This window comes from Natator depressus, chromosome 1 (genome assembly GCF_965152275.1).
Source record: "Natator depressus isolate rNatDep1 chromosome 1, rNatDep2.hap1, whole genome shotgun sequence".
NCBI lineage: Eukaryota > Metazoa > Chordata > Testudines > Cheloniidae > Natator > Natator depressus.
The window spans coordinates 33,932,951-33,955,708 of NC_134234.1; the positions used below are offsets into that span (position 1 = coordinate 33,932,951).

The window sequence follows — 22,758 nt, forward strand, 5'->3', positions numbered from 1 at the left end:
AAGGTTAAGGGGTGACTTGATTACACTCTATAAATATCTACTTTGTGGACAAATATTGAATAATGGGCTCTTCAGTCTATCAGAGAAAGGTATAACATGATCCAGTGGCTGGAAATTGAAGCTAGACAAATTCAGACTGGAAATAATGAGTAAATTTTTAAAAGTGAGGGTGATTAACCTTTGAAACAATTTACCAAGGGTGATGGTGGATTCTCCATCACTGATACTTTTAAAAACAAGATTGGATGTTTTTCTAAAAGATATGCTCTAGGAATTATTTTGGGGGAGCATGCTGGCCTGTGTTATACAATAGGTCAGACTAAATGATGAGAGTGATTCCTTCTGGCCTCAGAATCTCTGAATTTAGGGGCACAAATCCCAATTGAAAAAAAATCAGTGCTTTGAAAAATCCCACCCACTATATTTTTTTTCAAAATATTGGAAGCGTTCCACTGGATGACAGGAGATGGATCACTTGATGATTACCCTGTTCTGTTTATTCCCTTTGAAGCATCTGTCAGTCTATTCCCTTTGAAGCATTGGCCACTGTCAGAAGACAAGATACTGGGTTCGATGGATCATTGGTCTGATCCATTATGGCCATTCTTGGGTTCTTATGTTAAGTTCATATGCCTTATAACTGAGAAATGTGCCCTGTTGGGAAAGGGCTTCTACGGATGCCAAGTGCCCTGTCTTAGCATTACTGTGTCAGAGTCTGGGCAGATGGTGGGTCCCAACGGCACACAGATGGTAGTCTCACCACAGCTCAGGCTTTTAAATCCAAAAATATTTGTGATCTCTAGGTATAAGGACTCTTTGGATATGGGTAAGTGACCACTTTGGACTCTAATATTCCATAACATCTATGTACATGATCTCTGGAAAAGGAAGTTGGCATCCTTCCCTTTTTTTCCCACCTACCAAGTACTTTGGAAGCACAAAAACTCAGAACTAGTCACCTTCCTTTGCCCCTTCTCCACAGATGAGGAAGAAAAAGGGTTATTCCTTCTTAAATTACCTTAAACATGTGCTCTGTCCCTGCTGAAAAAGGAGATTCCTAAAAATCTTATGTGAAGCCCGTTGTACCCTTTAATACTCAAAGAAATGTATATCTGTTAAAAAGATATCAAAGCATCATGTTTCTTCCTCCTCCTTCCCATCTAATTCAAAGGGAGAGAATTGTCTGCTTCAGAGGTGGAAGAGCTTCAAAAAAACAAAGTTGTTGGTTTTTTTTTCCTTCTCCAGAACATCTGAAAGAGTAATTAGTGACATAGGCATCCAACATGGAGAAATAGGTATATAGAGATGTTCCTAGCAAGTATCTGTTCTTTAAATGCAAATGTGCCTCTCCATCATTATTTCAGAGAGGTTACCAGGTAAGAGTGGGAATAGCCTCATAAAACAAAGACTTTACTGTCAATACCTGTGTGACGTTATTGACATGAACTGTGACCATATAGACCATTGTTGCAACAAAGGTCATATAGTGGCACCAAATCTTGTACAAAGGAGGTCAAGTAAGGTGTCTCTGAAAAGTTTTGATTTGGTGGTTATGATTATGCTCTCTGAATGCATGTATCATTTTTGTATTTAAAGTTATAAGTATTTGCTCTATACTGTCTGTATTTCAAACTTGTGCTATGCTTCTGAGTGACACCCCAGACAATCTGGCATGAGCACTGCCTAGCCTGCTTGATGGCCCATTAAGGACCATCAGCTATACAACTGATCCATTAAGAAAAGGCAGATACACCTTGTGACTCAGCAAGGCATACAGGGACATGCCTCTGGACAGAACTCTAAGGCTTTTCCATGCCATGCGCTGAGTAGCTTGTTATTTGGAACAAAGGAAGCACAAGCCACATGGCAAAAGGATTATAAAAGGCAGTGCATCATCTCCATTTTGTCTTCAATCCTGCTTCTTACCTCTGGAGGAACTTTGCTACAAACTGAAGCTCTAGACAAAGGACTGAATGACCCATCCAAGCTTTGGATGTACTCCAGAGACTTGATTTGAAACTGCAGTTTATTCCATCACTGCTACAAACCTGAACCAAGAACTTTGCCATTGCTGTATGTAATGGATTCCATTTAACCAGTTCTAGCTCTCATCTATATTTCTTTCTTTTTATGAATAAACCTTTAGATTTTAGATTCTAAAGGATTGGCAACAGCGTGATTTGTGGGTTAAATTTGACTTATATATTGACCTGGGTCTGGGGCATGGTCCTTTGGGATTGGGAGAACCTTTTTTTTTTAGTGTGGTATTGGTTTTCATAACCATTCATCCCCATAAGGAGTGGTGCTGGTGGTGATACTGGGAAGCTGGAGTGTCTAAGGGAATTGCATGTATGACTTCTGGTTAGCCAGTGGGGTAAAACCGAAGTCCTCTCTGTTTGGCTGGTTTGGTGTGCAAAGGACCCCCAGCCTTGGGCTGTGACTGCCCTTCTCTAAGCAATTTATCCTGAATTGATAGTTTCAGTAGTGTCCTGCCAAAGGCCGCTTTGTTACAACCTGTAATTTAATCAGATTCAGGAACCTCATAGCTCCACTAGTCCTTTTTGTAGCCAAAACAAAGAAAGATATGCTAGGGAGGGAATTCTAGATCTTCCGAAGAGATCTCAGTGCTTTACTACATATTTTTTATTATGAAAAATGAGCCATAGGAGTCAGAGCTGCCCTCTACATGAATAATCTAAATAGTAGAATCAAGAAGCCAAGATTCCAGAAAGAGACCTTATGCTTGAAGCCAGCCATATTTTCACCAGGAATTTATTTCTTACTGATTCCTGCCTGCACATCCCTGTCAGGAAATGTCATCAAAATATCCTCAGATTTGTTCCTCATTCACTTTCTATACAGTACCCTGCCTTGTTTGTCTTTTATCAGCATGAGACTATTAGTGGTGATTATAGCCCACGTACCTTCAAAGAGTTCCAAAATCATGTACATGGTATCGTACATTTTGAAGAGGCTTATAAAAGCTGACAAAGCAAAATGTGGATTTTGTAATGGGCTATCATAATGCTAACAACTCAATAGGGGGTAGATAGTGACACTTATCAGCTTATTACATTCTAGTGCACACAATGCTGTATCATCTTAGGCTTCTATTTTCTGTTATTTGCCATAGGAATACTATAAAATCTTATACCACTATTCTACTTTAAACTAGTTCTGTATTTGGTTTTCACACTTTATAAAATTTTACAGCATTGAAAAAGTGGATGCTCTGATTATGATCAGCCTTCATTTTGTACTTGTCCCTATTTTAATACCAAGAATTTTGCTCTCTATTTAAAATATAAAAATATGTAATTAGGTTGCCCACATATATAACTTACATTTCTCTGAATTAATATCTCCAGTACACTGATGATAAACAGCTAAATTCTGTTCATTTTGCAAAAAGCTATAAAGCATTTTAATTTACTAAAGCTTAAGTCCTCGTTCTCCAATGGCAAAGACTATTTACAATAATAATTAAGAAAATATTCCCTTCCTGTCTCTTTAGTAGGTGTTATTACTTGCTCCATTTATTGTTCTCTGATCTGGACAATTAATAAGGCTGAAGTATATTAACTAAGTTGTGTGTTTTGCTGTGTAATTAATAACGGTCTCTTGTAGGCAATATAAAGACAGAGAGATGGTTTATTGTATTTAACTGTTAGTTGTATACTTCAGTTAAAATATAGCTTAAAAACAAGTCTTGATTATTTTGATATACAGCAATACTGAACATTTGTCTTCCCCCGTATAAGGAACAGTGTCTATTTACCCCAGAGTAAATGGACTTTAACTCATTCACAGTTTCTTCCAAGATTCTCCCGTGGTTGTGGCGGAACCATAATCTATGCCAGCCCTATACCAGACAGATTATTTCTCCGACATTTTGTCTTTGTCCAATCCCCATTTACCACCACAGAGGGAAGGCAGTGGTTGCATATGTCGTACTCTCCATCCTCTGCACAGAGTAGTGAGCTTGGTAGGAATTGTTCCACAGAGCAAGTTAGTGTTTCCCATACTGTTGGAGTGCCCAAAGGACCTAGTCAGGAGGATGATCTCTGTTGTGCTGGATGATGTACAAACACATGGAAAGACAATGATTGTAGTAGAATTACTGTCTTACTCAGAAGCCCCAATTAAGACTGGGTTGGCACTGTGCTGACTAATGTTCAAATATTCAATAAAGATATGGAATGGGATTCACAAGTGAGATTTAGTCACTTAGCGTACTTTAGGCACCTGAGTCTAAAATTTAGATCTTTAAAACGCCTATTCAACTACAGTCTAATCCTGTTGGTAGCTAAACACCCAAGGCATCTGTGTTTCCACTGATAAAATCTTTATGGCACCTACATTTCTGCTGCTGGGTATGCACACAGCTGCCTCAGTCCTGACACTGCCAAGCAGCTCAGCACCTAACTCATGCCTAAGCCCCAGCGGTATTCACAAAGTAGGCATTCCCCTGCCATCTCACCAGTGGGGCATGATCTGGCACACGTGCTCAGATACTGCCCTACAGCATGGCTGTGGGGTATTGTGGGGGTGGAGGTGTGTCTCTCTTTCTCTCCCCCTCCCTCCCTATCTCTCCTGCTGAAGCTGTTCCACTTTGTATAAAATACTTTAATAGTCATTGGGACAGAGAGAAAATGACTTTATAACCCCATGGACACTCACCGGGGATATAGGAGACCCTAGTTGAAGTCCCTGCTCCAATGACTATTTAACTATACAAAGTGGAACAGCTTCAGCAGAAGATATTGAGACCCACCCCAGACCACTCCATAGCCAAGTGGTTGGGGCACTCTTGTGGGAGACGTGGGTTCAAATCCGTGGCTTGGAGTTAAGTGCCTAACTCCTTTGAGGGGTGGAGCTTAGGTCACACTCCTCTCATTGGCATTTCCCGCTGGCTAGTTTAGATTACTTCCTGCTCAGTGGGCTGGCTTTTGGGAATCCCATTCTTAGGCCCCTAATTCTCCCCAGGTATTGTGTAAGGCGTCTGGGTGCCTAACTAGGGGTTGTGAATTCCAATTGGGAGCAGGGCACCTAAAAGCTAGGTGTTGTAATGCTCAGACTAAGTCCCCCTTGTGAATCCCACCCATAGCCCCTATCCTGAAGATCTTATCTAAAAGACTCAAAATTCCAGAAAAATCTTATAGGAAAGAGATGCTGTGAATAAGCAAAGTGATCAGGGTAATGATGAGAAAATGTCTTGTTAGCTTATTTTCTTTTTTCAACTGTGTTATGATGGGAGAGGCAACAGATGGAGAATCACAGATGAAATGTAAAAACAAAAATGGGTAAAGGAGTGGGAAGAAGGGGGAAGGGATGTTGAATAGGAGGGCAGAGAAGGGAAATAGATGGAAGACAGAAAGGTGCAGACAATCCTGGAACTTAGGGAGAGCGAATGTGGCAACAGTGGTTCAGGGAAAGGGCAGGGATGATCTCAGAGCAAATAACCAGAGTGACATTTTTAAAATCAATCTTCAGACACCACTGGTGCCTGGGAGCTATGAAGGGGCTTCACTATACATGCAGTTATTGGGATTATTTCTTCTGCTCCCAGGGTAGGTTTTACTACTAGGTGGCCCTGTTCTGATTTCCCCAGCAATAGGGGAGGGCTGCTGAGTCCCCAGGATGGGGAGAAGGGGTTCCCCAAACCCTGCTAGAACCTGAGAGGGGTGGAGTGTTCTCACTGAGGTTCTCCAGGCTCCTGCTGCTGTGTCTACTGCTCCCAACTGTTCCCGTGTTGCTCTCAGAGACTTGAATTATTAGAATTCATTGATGGTGTAAGCAGGTGCTTCTGTCTGATTTCATTGTTTCTCAATCATGGACATGACCCAAAATCAGAATGCTAGTGGCTGATTGCTGCCTCTCTCTATCCCCCCATGCAGTGTCTCCAATACACCAGGCACTCGTCATGGGCAATTTGCCTCTTCAGCATACTGTGAAAATGATTGTTACACTTAAAAGTGGAAACATTTTTACTTCTTCCCTCCCCCAAACCTTGAGCTGAATACAGTATATGAGGAAGTGAGAGGAAAAGGCACCCAGCATACCCCAGCACGCTGTGTGTAATCAAAGGATTTTGAATCCTGGATAGAAAATATTCTGAGAGTGCCCATCACCATATTATGTAAATCAGTGGAGATGCTCCCATGTACACCAGTGGTGAATTTTGCCCTCAGTTACTTAACTGTATTACTAATATAGTGAAGTATATGGCCTTTTCACACACAAATAAGTAGTACGTAGTTTTGAAATTTGAAGACACATTGACAAATGGCAATACGAGAATGTGCTTCAGTGATGGAGAGGTTCACTCTTAATTTGATTAAGTTAATATTGCATAACCTAACAGGTCTCATGTGATTTCCATTCAAGCTTTAAAGATTTAATTCCCTTGAAAAATATGTGGATGTGGTTCCTTTACATCAGCGGATCTCAAACTTTTGTATTGATGACCGCTTTCACACAGCAAGCCTCTGAGTTCGACCCCCCTTATAAAGTAAAAACATTTTTTCTTATAAATTTAGCACTATTATAAATGCTGGAGGCGAAGCGGGGTTTTGCGGATGGAGGCTGACAGCTTGCGACCCCCCCATGTAATAACCTTGTGACCCGCTAAGGGGTCACGACCCCTAGTTTGAGAACCCCTGCTTTACATAGTATAGAGTGATAGTGTGTGCATTTTACTTCTGATACGTAGTAAAAATCTTGTCTTGCAAATCATCACCACAAATTACAATTTGGACATGAGCAAGACTAGAATGCATATTTTTAGAAAGAGTATTTAAAAGCAAGTAGAAGTAATCTGTGTCCTTATCCTATGTCTGTATTTTGTGTCTTTATGCCATGAATGGCATCTGAACAGTTTGGAAATTTGTATTGTTGCCTTTGCTAACATCAACTTGATATTGACACAGATAGCATTCATATATTACAGCAAGGTGACTTAAGTAAATAATGATAAATGAAAAAGAATTTGACAATGGGAGCTGGGTGCACAAAATCAGTCAAGAATATGCTGCTTAATTTTACACATAATGCAAACCTTACAACTACAAAGAGCTGTATATTAGATACATTCTTTTTATAGATGTTCTTGCATAAAGGAAAACTGCAATTTATTTTATAACATATATAATCACTTTAGGTGTCAAAAAGGATAGATCTTTAATACAGCTACTAAGTAGAGATCAAAGTTAAAATTACTTAACAGATAGGAAGCCTGTCAGAAAGTGGTACAGTACTTAGCATTTGTATCCATGCATTTTAAATCATAAGATAGGCTGGAGATTTTTACAGTAATTTTAACTAGTTATTTATTAGCGTGTATTGTTTGGTAAACTTACTACTGCTTTATTATGAATACTATTTGTATAGTAAATAATTGTTTTAGTCAAGTGAATACTGGATATCTTAAAGCAACGGGGTAAGACAGAGTGGTCTAGTGCTCCAGGGCACTGAAAGGAGTATCAGGAAACCTGGGGTGAAATCTTGGCCCATTCAAGTCAATGGGAGTATTGCCACTGACGTCAGTAAGCAAAATTTTAACCTGGAGTTCTGTTTCCACCTCTGTCACTGACTTGCTGTATGACTTTCCACAAGTCACACTCATCTCTGTGTCTTTTGTTTTCATTCCCATTCTTTGTCTGTCTTGTCTATTTAAACTGAAACTCTTTGGTTCAGGAGCTGCCTCTCACTATGTGTTTGTGTAGTGCTAAACTTTGTGGGACCCTATTTTTTGGGCTTCTCTCAGTGTTATTGTAATATAAATAATAAGTCTATAGCCTCTCATTCATTTTTCTGAAGACTAGAGTTTCCTTTTTCAAAATTATGGGTCCAATCCAACAAACACTCATTAAAACACTCACCTGAGGGTAGTGAATTAGCCCTCCTCCCAGAAAAGGCTGCAGTTTATCCCCAAAACCTGTTGAATTCCCCAGGATTCACAGTTGGCCAGGGTTATCCACGCCTTTGGCCTCCTCGTCAGTGCTGGGACCTCGTGCTAACCCTACTCCCTGGTAGGGTGTATGCCTGTGAGTAGTTCCAACATTGCATCCCAATGATGGGACTACTCAGGGGAATAAGGTCTGCATCTGGTATTAAGAGTTTATAGGATCAGTGTTGGAGTGTTTATAGGATCAGTCCAGTGTTGGAGTTGAGCACTTCCTGATTAGAATTACTATAGCAAAAAAATGGAAGCATTTACTGAAAGACAGTGTTCTTCACAATTATGAAGACACTAAAACAGTAACAGGTATTTTTTAAAGTGCACAATTTTAAAACATTCCTATATCTTATTAAGTAAATGTTGATAACACTATTGACAGTATTAGAACTAAGAAATGCACTATTCCTTTAAGAGGAATTTAGCCGGCTTGTTACCCTTATGTAAATTGTACAAAATCTTTTATTAGAAAGAATATTCACTGATGACATTTATTTAATAAATTTGCCATCACGTACATACGATTAATAGGCTTTAATAGAGCTAGATGGGTTGTGAAATATCCAGCTGTGGGTACCATTAATCAGTTAATGAGCAACCTGAACATTTCTGCCGAGCTAGCATCCTAAAAATGCAGAAAGTATTCCATACCTAGTTTACATACTCCACGAGTACAACATAAAAGAAATTTACCATACTACAGTAGTCCTGGAGAATTCAGTCTGTTTTGTGGCTGAACTATCACCAAGCAGCACTTCAAGTATCCTTTTTAATTTTCATTAGAATGATGCTGTTCACCTGAGGGTAGTGAATTAGTCCTCCTCCCAGAAAAGGCTGCAGTTTATCCCCCAAAACCTCTTGAATTCCCCAGGATTCACAGTTGGCCAGGGTTATCCACGCCTTTGGATAGTACTGGAACCTCATGCTAACCCTACTCCCTGGTAGGGTGTATTCATCAGAACTGTGCTGTTAGTGCTTCTCCAGCCAACAGCTGTCCTGATGATCTCTATAATGGAGGATCCGTAATACAGATGTCATCCTTGGAAAGAGAATGCAGCTGGAATCCCAACAAGGCCAGTGCAGAGATAATGTGTGGGCACTCTAGGCCCATCTGTTCTTCATTCTTTCCACCTGTGCAGATCCCAAGACCCTTAAAGAGTCCTCTCTGAGGTCAAGGGGAAGTGGATGAACACTACAGTGTGGGAGGATCACGCCCTTTTCCCCACAGAAGAAATTTGTGGCTGAAAGGACTCTTCCTCGCCACCCCCTTTCTCCATGCATGGATTAGGGAGGCACTTACTAAGTGATATATACTATAATTTTAGTTATAGAATTAGTAAATGAGACCATTGTGAGACTCTCATATTTTAGTTAGAGCTGTAAAATTGTGTCAAAACAACATGGTAAAGAGATTTATAGTTTCATTTTGATGTACTAAACCTGTAGAAAGAGCTTTCCTGTGCTACAGATATATATTTCTGCATTAAATCTGTTAGATGGCAGTAGAGTACCTGCCTGTATATGTTTCTGTAGATTTACAGATTTTAAAAGGTTATTAATTTTTGTAGAGCAGAATAAAAATCCCTATTCTCTCTCTCCTAGTTTTGAAAAAGTTTGCTGAGGGGTTTTGAGAAAATTGTCCTCTATAAGCTCTAATGAAACATAATTTTAACATTTTACTTTGGTAGATGGTAATGTCATAGTCTGTATGCAGTGTTGTTGAAGCTGTGTTGGTCCCAGGATACTAGAGAGAGAAGGTGGATGAGGACAGTATCTTTCAGTGGACCAACTTCTGTTGATGAGAGAGACAGGCTTTCGTAGGTCTGAAGAAAACTGCCCTGCAATGGCTTTATTTGATTTGAAACCTGTAGTTTAGGACTGTGCTGCTTTCCCAAAACTGAATCTAGAAACATTTAATTTTCTCTTCCTACCTTGTTTTTGAACCTGCCTTAAAGTGGCTATGACATCAACCTAACCCCAGAAATGGCTGCCAATCCAATTGCATTCCCTATACATCAAGATGAGTATATTGCTTTATTCAGCATAACTAGCTATAGGGGACATTATTTTTTGTTGATATTACATAACAGTTCTTTGGGAAAAATAATTTACTAGACTATATATATTTTCTTATGTTCTTACAAACTTTTAATTTCCTAACTGCAAGTTTTTATGCTCATTTTTTTCTGTGAATCATTACAAAAAATGACCAATAATATTATGTATTTTCTTGCTTTTCTGTAATTGGAAAAATAAGCACACCTATTTCATATAAAAATGTCTTAAAAGAATGTTATGGTTGCTTCATTAAGTGTACAAAATTCAGGTAATGTGTCTGCAACATTAGCTCTGCACCTCTTTTCTTTTGAATTATAATATAGTCCTATTACATGTGTTGCTCCTTTGGACCCAAATGGCTAGCCAAAAATTCTGGGTCTTATAGGTTGTTCAGTTTGGAGGAGAAATTGGTGAAGGAGTCTGGTACTTTTGATGCAACCTTGTTTATTTATGAAGAATATACAAAGTTCTGTTTTCTCTGAACGCAAGAGGAACCAAACAGGAGACAGTGTTCTTGGTCACGGTACCAGACCTCTGTCAGCCTATAACCCCCGCAGGTTCGCTCTCCAGGCTTTTCTCGGGGTTGTGGTACCAGCTGCTTGTTCAGGCTGTCTCATTTTCTGCTCCTTCTGACTCTGTCTCTTGTGTGTCTTTCCCTTTCTTCTCCTCCTCCTTTCTCTCTCTCTCTCTCTCTGACATACAGACAAAAACAGTTCCAACAATCCAAACCTTAGCTCTGGCATTTGAAACCCCTTGGGCAACTTAGTTCAACTTCTAATCAAGCTTTTTCATGTGTCAGTGTTTCGGTTGTCACTGCTATTGTTTCAGCGAATTCTTTACAATGGCTTCTTTACATTTATCCTGAATATAAGGCAGTGGTTACTCCCGGATCATTAGAAGGTTTAACCCAACCTGTAACACACGATCACATATGTATTTGAGAAATAGTATTTTCTGCTGTAACTGGAAGTTCTTGAGGGCAGATCCTCCTGTTTGTTGTGTGGGTGAGTAGAGGGAAGGGCAAACTTTGGAGCTTTCCCATCCCCAGCACTCCTTGTCTATGGGTTTTCCATGGGAAGGAATGATCTAGCCCTGACTATTCTTTATTTCCATCCCACTTTTCCATTTTCAAATCCAAAAGTATGTGAGGAGTTCTATGTGAAGGCACATTAGACTATTTACAATCCTTTGTGTTTTTCTTTTTCAAAGGAAAAATTACATCTTTTCAAAGGTCAAGCCTCCTCCCCTTACAGATTTAATACTTTGTCCCATCACATCATGTCTGTTATATTTCTTAATTCCCCAGAATTTATTTTCTTTTAATGTAATGCAGTAGTCAATATTAAGCTAGAATGTGCTCTCATAATTAGAATATGCAATAATGTTAGAATCTCAGATACTGTTAAATTTTGATAATTGTGGATAGGTAAATATTGACTTTCTTCAGGTGATCACTGTACCTTTACTAATTATGTTAATGTGTACATTTCACTTTTCCTAAAGTCAAAAACAAGATGGTACATCTGATATGAGATGTTTTCACTGAGAATGGAAAACTTCAGTCACATAGCAAGTTCTCGGTATTTTCCATATATATTAGATGAGCTATTCATGAATAAATTTCTCTTTTGATTTTTAATATAAATGCTGCTTTGCCTAGTTTTCCATATATAAATCAGGTTGATTATTTGAAAATTCTCATGGTTCTGTATTATTCTTTCACCATGCTAAAAACAGATTATTATTATTATTGTTGGCAGTTTTTATATTTGGATTACCTTGTTTTCTTTCCTTCTCTTGCTTTTATTCATGGCAGATTTTTTTATACTGAAGAGTAGTAATTTACATACTGCATATATATTTGGACTGTATTACTATGGCATATAATATTAAAAAAACCTATGTTAAAAGAATATTATCAAGATTGCAAAGTCAAACACTCAGAAGTTAGGAGATGCCAGAATTAGCATTGCTTATGCAACCTTAATTTGTCCCCCTTGAGCATATGTATTGTGATATGGTCTTTAATTACATGATCATATACTATTTTTTCCACAGGACCCCTTTCTCACTCAGTGCACAGGGTGGACATTGCTTAGTTAATGAGCAGCATTCTGCATTGTTTTATCCATGTTTAGTGTGTCGGGAACTGGGACAAGGGGGGTTGTGCCTAGTGATTAGAGCAGGAGGCAGGCGTAATGGCTAGAACCAGCGTTGGTAGCCAGGAATAGGAGCAAGGGTCACAGTGGAGTCAGAAGTCAGGAATTGGGACCAAAGGTCTAAACCAGAGTTAGAGGCCAAATATCAGAACCAAGGATCAGAACTGAAGTCAAGAATTGGAGCTGAGGGTCAGAGCCGAAGTCAGAGGCCAGATACCAGAGTGAAGGGTTGGAGCCAAGGTCAGGAATCAGAGTGGAAGATCAGAGTCAGGCTAACTGAGGTGAGGCAAGGCAGGATCAGAAGTGGAACAAGACAGGAGAAGAAGCTAATTCAGCGAAAGGTGAATATTTTGAGTAGTCAGTACCCTCAGCTGCTACTGATCTTAAGAGCTGATCAGGTGGTTTGGCTAGTCAGGTGGCTCAGCTGGGGCCCAGCTGTGCTTGTTAGACTGTACGGGGGTTAAACTAGCGGGTAAGCAGGCTAGCTTACTCCTGACAGTGCCAGCCCTAGAGCCAGATTTTTAAAAGTATTTAGTGTGTGATTTTTCAAGAAAGCCTAGTCCTCTAATACCTATATGAGTTAGGCTCATAGGTGATTTTGAAAATATCACTAGGCAACTAAAAATGGGGTCTTATAATGGGAAGTGTTGGGGAACCTTACGAGGTGATGATAACCATCCCTGCCTATAATATTTGGTTAATGGATTTTAAGCCCAGAAGGGACCATTATGGTCATGACAGTTATGATATGCCTGTATGCAAAAGTTCCTGTGTTCAAATTCTGCACTAGGACATTGATTCACAGTCACTGCTGACAGTGTCATACAATATAAAATGTTATTTACTTTAAGAGAAGCTATATTTCAGATGAAATAATAGGAGGACTGTTAAGGCCATCTTTGGTGATTGTCCAGGTAAACATGATAGGTCCCACAGCACTTCTCAAAAGACTAAGGAAAAACCATAATATCCTGATTACTGTTCCATCTCTTCATAAAAATAAGGTTGTATTTGCTTCAAGGAGATGGTGTATGCTTAGTACGTTTGAAAATATTATCTTAATATTATCCTTGGACGTATAAACAGGGGAGTAGTGAAAAGGAGTAGGGAGGTGATTTTTACCTCTGTTTGTAGCATTGGTGAACAGAATACTCCAACCAGCTGTGTTTTCCACATTTTAAAAAGGATGATGAAAAAATTGGAGAGGGTGCAGAAAAGAGCCACAAAAATAATTTGAGATATGGAAAAAATGCCTTATACTGATGATCTTAAACTACACAGATTGAGGTCTTTATCAGGAAAAAGATTGAGAGGTGAGTTGATTATTATTGAGTATGATTCATTATGTATTGAATCTTTTCTTTTCCTTTGTGTTGAAATGGATAAGAGGCTTACTCATAGTGGATGTGAGACTTCAGGCTTTTTTTTAAGGTGTTATTTAGGTGAGTCTAACAGGTTTTGGACACTCCAGTATCAGGCTTGATAGAAGCTTTGTTAACTCAAATATGAAACAAGTGGAGATGTCAATCAGTAATATAAAAGGGTGGACCACATTGGACTTGTCCTGTATCTTGTACACTACTTGTACACATCCAAGCGGTGTGTTTTAGGGGGTAGGCTTTGACGTAGACCTTGACAGGGTTTTGCTGTACCATGTGTCCAAGTGGGTGAGGTATGCTAGTACAAGACTGGCAGTGTTATTTATTCATGTCTCAGGTATATCAGGCCATGGATGGTGCTGGCTTTCTTTATCTACGATTCACTTTCTTCTTTGAGTGCTGGTCCCTGTGTGTATTCCACCATGGTTATGTATGGGCTCCATGCAGCTGGAGCCAAGAATTTTAAAAGTGGTGTCCGTAAGTCTGCATATGAGCCCTACCTCATTTTGTGCCTCCCAATAAGGAGATAACGGGAGAGGCAGACTGACCACCTATCCAGCTCCTTCTCACCATTGTATGGTCAGGGTCAGAACCTCCAGTGTCCGGAGGTTCTGCTTTCTTCCTTACCTGTGAAAATATATTAAGATATATGTAAATAGATTTTATATTCTAGAGTTTTAAAGTTTGTATCTGTTAGTTTATTTTTTTTAATTTCTAACCCCTCCACATCTCCTTTCCACATCCATTCTCATGGACCACTCATGAGGAAATTCTCCTTTGGGAGGTACAATCTCTCCACCTGTTGGGAGCCATAGAGGAAGTTTCTCCTTTACACATGGGAAACAGGTTTTATTCATGATGGAATTCCAAAAGCAAAAGGGGAGGTATCAGATTCATACTAGACCTGTGAAGGCTGAACAAATGCATAAAGAAAATAAAGTTTTGCATGGTCACTCTGGCTTCCATAATCCCTTCCCTGGATCCTATTGATTGGTATGCTGCCCTTGACTTGAAGGACCCATACTTCCATGTGGCAATACATAAAAGACACAGGAGATTCCTTGGATTTATGGTCAACCAATCTCACCATCAGTTTGCCATCCTGCCATTTGGCCTTTCTGTGGCCCCATGTGTTTTTACAAAATGCATGGCAGTGGTGGCTGTGTTCCTGAGGAAATCAGAAGTTCAAGTGTTTCTGTACCTGGATCACCAGTTGGTGAGACTCCAATCCAAGAGCCAGGTTATGTCCAGTGTGGCTAAGATCCAGTCCACTTTCAGCTCATTGGGATTGCTAATCAGTGAGGGAAAGTCTATCCTCTCACCTGTTCAGAGAATAGCGTTTATAGAAGTGGTCTTAGATTCTACAGAAGCCAGGGCAATCAATGAACGGCTTTCAATTTGTCTGGACCCTACCCCTAACATCCAATGTATCTACCTCTCCCCCCAGCTTAGTGTCATCCACGAACTTGCTGAGAGTGCAGTCCATCCCATCATTCAGATAATTAATGAAGATGTTGAACAAAACCAGCCCCAGGACTGACCTCTGGGGCACTCTGCTTGATACCGGCTGCCAACTAGACATAGAGCTGTTGATCACTACCCGTTGAGCCCGACAATCTAGCCAGATTTCTATCTACCGTATAGTCCATTCATCCAATCCATACTTTTTTAACTTGCTGGCAAGCATACTGTGGGAGATTGTATCAAAAGCTTTGCTAAGGTCAAGATATATCACGTCCACCGCTTTCCCCATATCCACAGAGCCACTTGACTCATCATAGTCAGGCATGACTTGCCCTTGGTGAATCCATATTGACTGTTCCTGATCACCTTCCTCTCCTCCAAGTGCTTCAAAATGGATTCCTTGAGGACCTGCTTCATGATTTTTCTGGGGACTGAGGTGAGGCTGACCGGTCTGTAGTTCCTCCCCCTTTTACAGATGGGCACTATATTTGCCTTTTTCCAATCATCTGGGACCTCTCCTGATTGCCACGAGTTTTCAGAGATAATGGCCAATGGCTCTGCAATCACATCAGCCAAACTCCCTCAGCACCCCCGGATGCATTAGATCTGGGCCATGGACTTGTGCATGTCCAGCTTTTCTAAATAGTCCTTAACCTGTTCTTTCACCACTGGTCTGCTCACTTCCTCCCCATACTGTGCTGCCCAGTGCAGCAGTCTGGGAGCTGACTTTGTCTGTGAAGACCAAGGCAAAAAAAGTATTGAGTACTTCAGCTTTTTCCACATCATCTGTCACTAGGATGCCTCCCACGTTCAGTAAGAGTCCCACACTTTCCCTGACCACCTTCTTGTTACTAACATACCTGTAGAAACCCCTCTTGTTACCCTTCACATCCCTTGCTAGCTGCAACTCCAACTGTGCTTTGGCCTTCCTGATTACACCCCTGCATGCTCGAGCAATATTTTTATACTCCTCCCTTGTCATCTCTCTAAGTTTCCACTTCTTGTCAGCTTCCTTTTTGTGTTTAAGCTCACCAAAGATTTCCAAGTCGCCTGCCATATGGTCGCCTGCCATATTTGCTATTCTTTCTGCACATTCCCCCAACATGCCAGATAAAACAGCCTTTACTGTAGTCGGAAAAAAATCAGTTTGGCTGAGTTAAACAAGAATCTTTTCTTTTTTAATAAAATTAACTAGACATTCCAAAGCATCTTTTAAGGGTGTTGGTGTTAGAAGGGTAGAGAAGGGTTTAAATGAAAGTCATAGTAGCAGAATAAAATAATCTCTAGTCAATGTTAAGGAAGAAAATTAGCAAAAATAGGGAATTCCCGTAAAGATGGAAGTGATGAAAAATAGGAGCAGACAATTTTCAAGAATATTTAATTAAATAAGAAGTTTTTCTTGGTTAGGTACATACTCATTGAATTTGAAAACATATTGATAATTTCAGTTAAAAAGGCATTAAGAACAAAGTGGTAGTTTTCAGGTCTGTACTTTTTCAGATACATTTAATCATTTACCCTAAGGATTAAATGTAGGCAAGCAGTAAGAGGTGAGCACTGTAGTGTGCTTCTCACAGGCAGACCACTGTACCTGAGTAAAAGTCTCCTTTCCACTGTAAGATGCGGGATCAGGACCAATGTATTTTATTGTGACATGCTCTGACCCTTGTCAGATAACAGTGTTCCATAGGACTTTGTGTTGTTAAAATTCCTTATCAAGGTAATAATGAAACAAAAACCATTTTCCTCATTTATGCTCTCTACTATACAGGCCAAAAGGATAAAATGTTGTTTTGATTTACTTTTCTTCAAAAATTTTTGAGGAAATAAAACATTAACATTAAATAAAATGGTGAATTTTTCACAAAAATTTAAAGCCTTTTTTAGCCTAATTAAAAACATAATATGAAGCCTTTGCCATTTTGTGTATGTTTCTCGGAAGTTCTTACTCATTTTCTGTCATGTTTGGCTAATTTAAAACAAGAATAAATGATAGTCAATATTGTAAAAGTTAAAATAACACTTCCATGCTCTACCAATTAATGATGCCTCATGCTGTAGCAAGGCTGATAAATTAGATGCTGCTGTTTTGGTTCAGCCAAAGCAAATGAAAATAATATATCAGGGAAACAAAAGAAAATGAACCAGTGCATCATTACACATTTTTCAAGGTTAGAAAATGCAGAAACCACTTGACTTCAAGTGTATGATTGTGAATGCTTAACAATTATATAGTCCAGTCTTTTTGAAAGATTAATGTACTTTTTATTACAAACTTTAGTTCTTTGAAGTCAAACAAAACAAGAATCACATGATTTGAGAACAATAAAGGAATTGACTGTCTGAACTAACATATCAACAGAAGAACATTTGGCATATTCAGCAAAACTGTTACCTTACGTGTAGCGTCAGAGGCACGCTGTATTGCCATCGAAGAAGATTTATTACAAAAACATGTTTAAAGGGAATTCAACAGCTGTGCTGTAAAAGTAAAGAATCCTGAAAGTTGGGATGAAATGTTGGCCCCACTGACACTCCTGGGTGTTCTGCCATTGACTTCAGTGGGGCCGAGAGTTCACCCTGGATATTTACAAACACAGAAGGACCAAGGCTGAATTTCCCAGAAATCCATTACATTATTCCTGTGCTAAATTATAACTCCAGTTCATCATCCTTATTATCATAAACATTTTTATTTTTCTCTTTCATTAAAATAAATGGAGAATAGTTTGAGCAGGTGTGGGTAGCTAAGTAAACAACAGAGCTCCACTGTGAAATAAGAATAAATGAGTTTTAATTGACTTTATGTCCCTTCAGGGATGTGCATACCTGAGAGTTTTTTTTTATATATATATAGAGAGAGAGAGAGAGAGAGAGAGAGCCAAATTTTGCCTTCATTTGCACAGACAGAGCTCTGTTAAGGTCAGAATTTTGCACCTTGTTGTATATTTTACAAAAAAGAGAAGCTTTAATTAATTACAAACCTCATTAGTGTATAAGTTATAACTGGACACCAGGAATGTGACAGAGGTAAGGACATTGCCAAGATTTTTTTTAATGAATAGTGCTCAAATAATAGGCATAACTGGGTCTAGGGATGACTTGTGTTTGGCTTAGATCACAATATTAAAAATTAATTGTACACAAAATTGTAGTCTGGACATATTTCAGTTCATTTGCTTCTGTGTTGTATTTTTATAAAGGAGTAAATTTCTGTTTATTGATCTTATTCCTAATCCTGTTCAAGATTGGCATATGTATATGGCCTTCCTCTTACATTATTTTCTCATTTTTCAGGTCATTTCACAGCTTCGAATCCTGAGCAGGTCAGTAACTGCTGGCTGCAAATTTGACAGAGAAATCTGGTCTAATGAGCTTTCTCCTGTTCTCAACTTATGGAAGAAACTTAATCAGGTAAGAAAACAGCTTGTTAAAAATACTGCTATTTCTCTTCAGAAGTACATAATAAATTTTAAGATATGTTTTTTAATAATGGAACACTACAACAATGTAAATGAAATTTATTTGAAATCAGAAGTATCATAAGGAATACATAACAGTTGGATTAGGGATAAAGTACACATTCAGGATGATAATCATCTTCACTGTCAATCTTTTCTTCATATTGATGTGACTGCGCAGTCCCAAAGTTTGTGAATAAGATCTCCTATGTGGCTTTGAAACCTACAGTAAAATGTGTAAGTCTCAAACTCCATCTGCTCATTTTCTGTGGCATCTAGTAGAGATTATTTTAGATTTTAAAACATTGCCATTATAATTAAGAAACCCCTGACACTTTGTGCAACTCTTCCCCACTCTCGTCTCCCATGTGTCTGAAGTTCTTTAAGGTGTAATTATTAAAATTTATTTGAGATGTATGTAAATGAGATGCTTGTAGAGCACTGACACTGATTTTTCTGTGTAATATTGCCAAAGTACAGAATGGTAGTTTTGTAAGGAATTAGTAATTTTTAAAAAAATTCATAATTGAAGTTATAAATAATGCCATCTTCTAGAACTATCTTAACTTGATTTATTTCTAAATAAATAATAATCAAGGGGCTAGATTCATCAGCATACTCTGACTACTTTGAATCACACCTGAAGTACAGGAGCTATTAACATGGGTTAGTTGGCCAGCTAAAACGGGTTTACAGCACAATCAGCCTGAGCAAGCAAGAGCATACTGATGAATCTGGCCCTAGATCTGCATTGCCTTCAAACACATCAACGTTACGCACAATGCTCTTTTGCATGAAACTGGCAAATCACCTCAATACCACTCACTATAATGTTTGAATCAATTGCAATACTAGTCATGACTATGTGAAAATTGTTTCAGAGTAACAGCCGTGTTAGTCTGTATTCGTAAAAAGAAAAAAGAAAAGGAGTACTTGTGGCACCTTAGAGACTAACCAGTTTATTTGAGCATGAGCTTTCGTGAGCTACAGCTCACTTCATCGGATGCATAGCATATCGTGGAAACTGCAGAAGACATTATATACACACAGAGACCATGAAACAAAACTTCCTCCCACCCCACTGTCCTGCTGCTAACAGCTTATCTAAAGTGATCATCAAGTGATCATCAAGGAAGGCCATTTCCAGCACAAATCAAGGTTTTCTCACTCTTCCCCCCCCACCCCCCCCCCCACACACAGACACACATACAAACTCACTCTCCTGCTGGTAATAGCCCATCCCTCTTTGAAACCTCTCTTTATAATGCGCATGATAATCAAGGTGGGTCATTTCCAGCACTAATCCAGGTTTTCTCACCCCCCCCCCCCACACACACACCCCCTCCAAAAACCACACACACAAACTCACTCTCCTGCTGGCAATAGCTCATCTTACAATGTGCACAGCAATAATCCAAATCACTCTAAGGGAGGGAAAGGATTTTTCTTAGAGTTTCAAAAGTCTGATACTTTTCACCTGCTAAGCACTTAAAATCATTTACATATACAGTATGTTATATTCAAAAATGTAATATCTCAAAACACTATACACATAACAGTGAAATAAATGGATACAGTTTTACATTAATTATTGTTTACTCTAATATTTACATGACACATGGACAATTAAAAGTTCTGGGTTTTCTTTTTAATTACATTATTTGTGTAACAGACGTGTAAACACTGGTTTTTGTATATTTTAGCATAGCACTTTCTGACTTTTTAGTACTAGAGGGTTTTTTAGTCATGTTTATATTTAGGTATGATTTTTTTCAAATACTTGATCAATGTCTTGGGAATCTTAATTGTAAGTTAACACAGTTATCTTGAAAGATACTGTGATTCAAACTTATAACAAATCCCACCATTTATTATGCATACTGTATTCGACATGATGTCTCAGGATTAAACATGCAACTGCTAATCCATGAAATACCTCTGTGTATGATCTTTTAGACAGCAAAATTGTTTATTAACCTAGGGCTGTTTTAAGTATTTGAGGAATTATTATATAGATGCTGTTCTCAGATAAGTTCTGTGGGTTCTAGTCACCCATACTCCGCATATACATACACATGGACACATACACACGACCAGCCATCTGCTGGAGTTAAAATCAAGTGCAAGAATGCTGACGGAGAGACATCGCTCTACTAATAATGGATTGGTTAGCAGAATAAAACTCAAAAGGTTGATACTTATTGTCATAAATATAGAGGGAAGGATAAACCCCTTTAAAATCCCTCCTGGCCAGAGGAAAAATCCTCTCACCTGTAAAGGGTTAAAAAGCTAAAGGTAACCTCGCTGGCACCTGACCAAAATGACCAATGAGGAGACAAGATACTTTCAAAAGCTGGGAGGAGGGAGAGAAACAAAGGGCCAGTGTGTCTGTCTATATGCTGCTTTTGCTGGGGATAGACCAGGAATGGAGTCTTAGAACTTTAGTAAGTAATCTAGCTAGGTATGTGTTACATTATGATTTCTTTAAATGGCTGAGAAAAGAATTGTGCTGAATAGAATGACTATTTCTGTCTGTGTGTCTTTTTTGTAACTTAAGGTTTTGCCTAGAGGGATTCTCTATGGTTTGAATCTAATTACCCTGTAAGGTATCTACCATCCTGATTTTACAAGGGTGATTCCTTTACTTCTGTCTACTTCTATTTCTATTAAAAGTCTTCTTGTAAGAAAACTGAATGCTTTTTCATTGTTCTCAGATCCAAGGGTTTGGGTGTGTGGTCACCTATGCAGATTGGTGAGGATTTTTACCAAACCTTTCCCAGGAAGTGGGGTGCAAGGGTTGGGAGGATTTTTGGGGGGAAGACATGTCCAAACTACATTTCCCAGTAAACCCAGTTAGAGTTTGGTGGTGGCAGTGGTTATTCCAAGGACAAAAGATAAAATTAATTTGTACCTTGGGGAAGTTTTAACCTAAGCTGGTGAAAGTAAGCTTAGGAGGTTTTCATGCAGGTCCCCACATCTGTACCCTAGAGTTCAGAGTGGGGGAGGAACCTTGACACTTATGCAGGATGATTGTTGTGACCTATATTATTTCATTCAGCTTCATGAAGCTGATACCTGTTGTTAGGAGTGCTGGTGCCAATGTAGGATTTAGGCCAGAATTTTTGCCTGAGATAGTATTTTGGGTTTTGCTTGCCTGTTTGATTTTTTTGATACACATACATTCTTACTAATATGTGTGAACAAAAGGATCCTAACTAATATGGGTAAACAGAGGACAAAGACACTGTGTATGTTGCTTCTGGCTAGCCAGATGGGTTTGTTAGTATAATAGAAATAGATAAGAGCAGTTAAAGTGTTACGGGCATGGTGGGAATATAATATATGAGCGCACACTTTAAGACTGCTTCAACTCCTATCTCAAGTCAAGGTCAAGCAACCAGTCGGGAGGGGCAAGGAGGGATTTGGGGGAGGGTAAAACAGTAAAAGGCCAGCGAAATGACCATAAGTTGTAACTTATGGGACTGTGGGCATGCAGTTCAGGTATAATTATGCCTGCTAAGGAGAGTTGTGGGGAGGATGGGACACTGGGAAACAAGACTCTGCAGCATCAGAGTTATGGTATACATGCTTGCTGGAAACTAACCCCAATAAACATTGCATTACCTGCACTTCAGACTTCTGGTCTTCTGCTTCCTGTCTGTGTGAAAAGAACTGGGGGAGAGGGTGAAGGGAAAGCCCTCTAACACCTGTTTGAAAAAATTAGCAGTTTAATTCTGTTTGACTTGCTGGATGTCTGTTGAAGCTTACATGTTTCCCATTTCTCAACTCCTCCCTCAATGGCCAACTGGGAGGTTAGAGGAAGCACAAACCTCGTTGCCAGGCATGGTGCTATGCCAGGGCCACCGCAGCCATTGCAAGTAAACATGCCAGAAGTAGGCAAGCCAGCAGCAGAAAAAACCTCTTCCCTTCCTTCTGTTTTGAAGATGATGGCCTGGCTGGTTTCTCCCCCTTGGAACTCCTCTCAGGAGCTTCTTAGTAAATCAGAAAGGGAAACTTCTCTTCAGAAGTCACTGGTGTCACAAAATGGGGTCCGATAAGGTCACCTTTGTGCAAAAGAAGAACCTCTATTTCTTTGTGCTTGGAAAGTCCATGTTCCAAAAATATACCCAGTCCACCAGCAGGTTCATCGGTATTTTGAGATATTTGAGGTCATGGGTCAATTCACAGGCATTATCTCAACCATCATAAAAAGTCCTGTCTCAAAAACAATTTAAGAAATGTAAAGCTGGAACAGAAATCGTAGGGATATGCCAATCATA

The 22,758-nt window shown here is 39.2% G+C and overlaps 1 protein-coding gene across 1 annotated transcript in view; it reads left to right on the forward strand.

The window, feature by feature from the left end:
• The window catches only part of DYNC2H1 (dynein cytoplasmic 2 heavy chain 1), a 389,779-nt gene that overhangs the window by 273,940 nt on the left and 93,081 nt on the right, over positions 1-22,758 (forward strand). Inside the window, exon 83 of the mRNA XM_074957219.1 lies at positions 18,315-18,431. Within this exon, the coding sequence (XP_074813320.1) occupies positions 18,315-18,431 (117 nt within the window). The remainder of the gene's footprint in view (positions 1-18,314; positions 18,432-22,758) is intronic.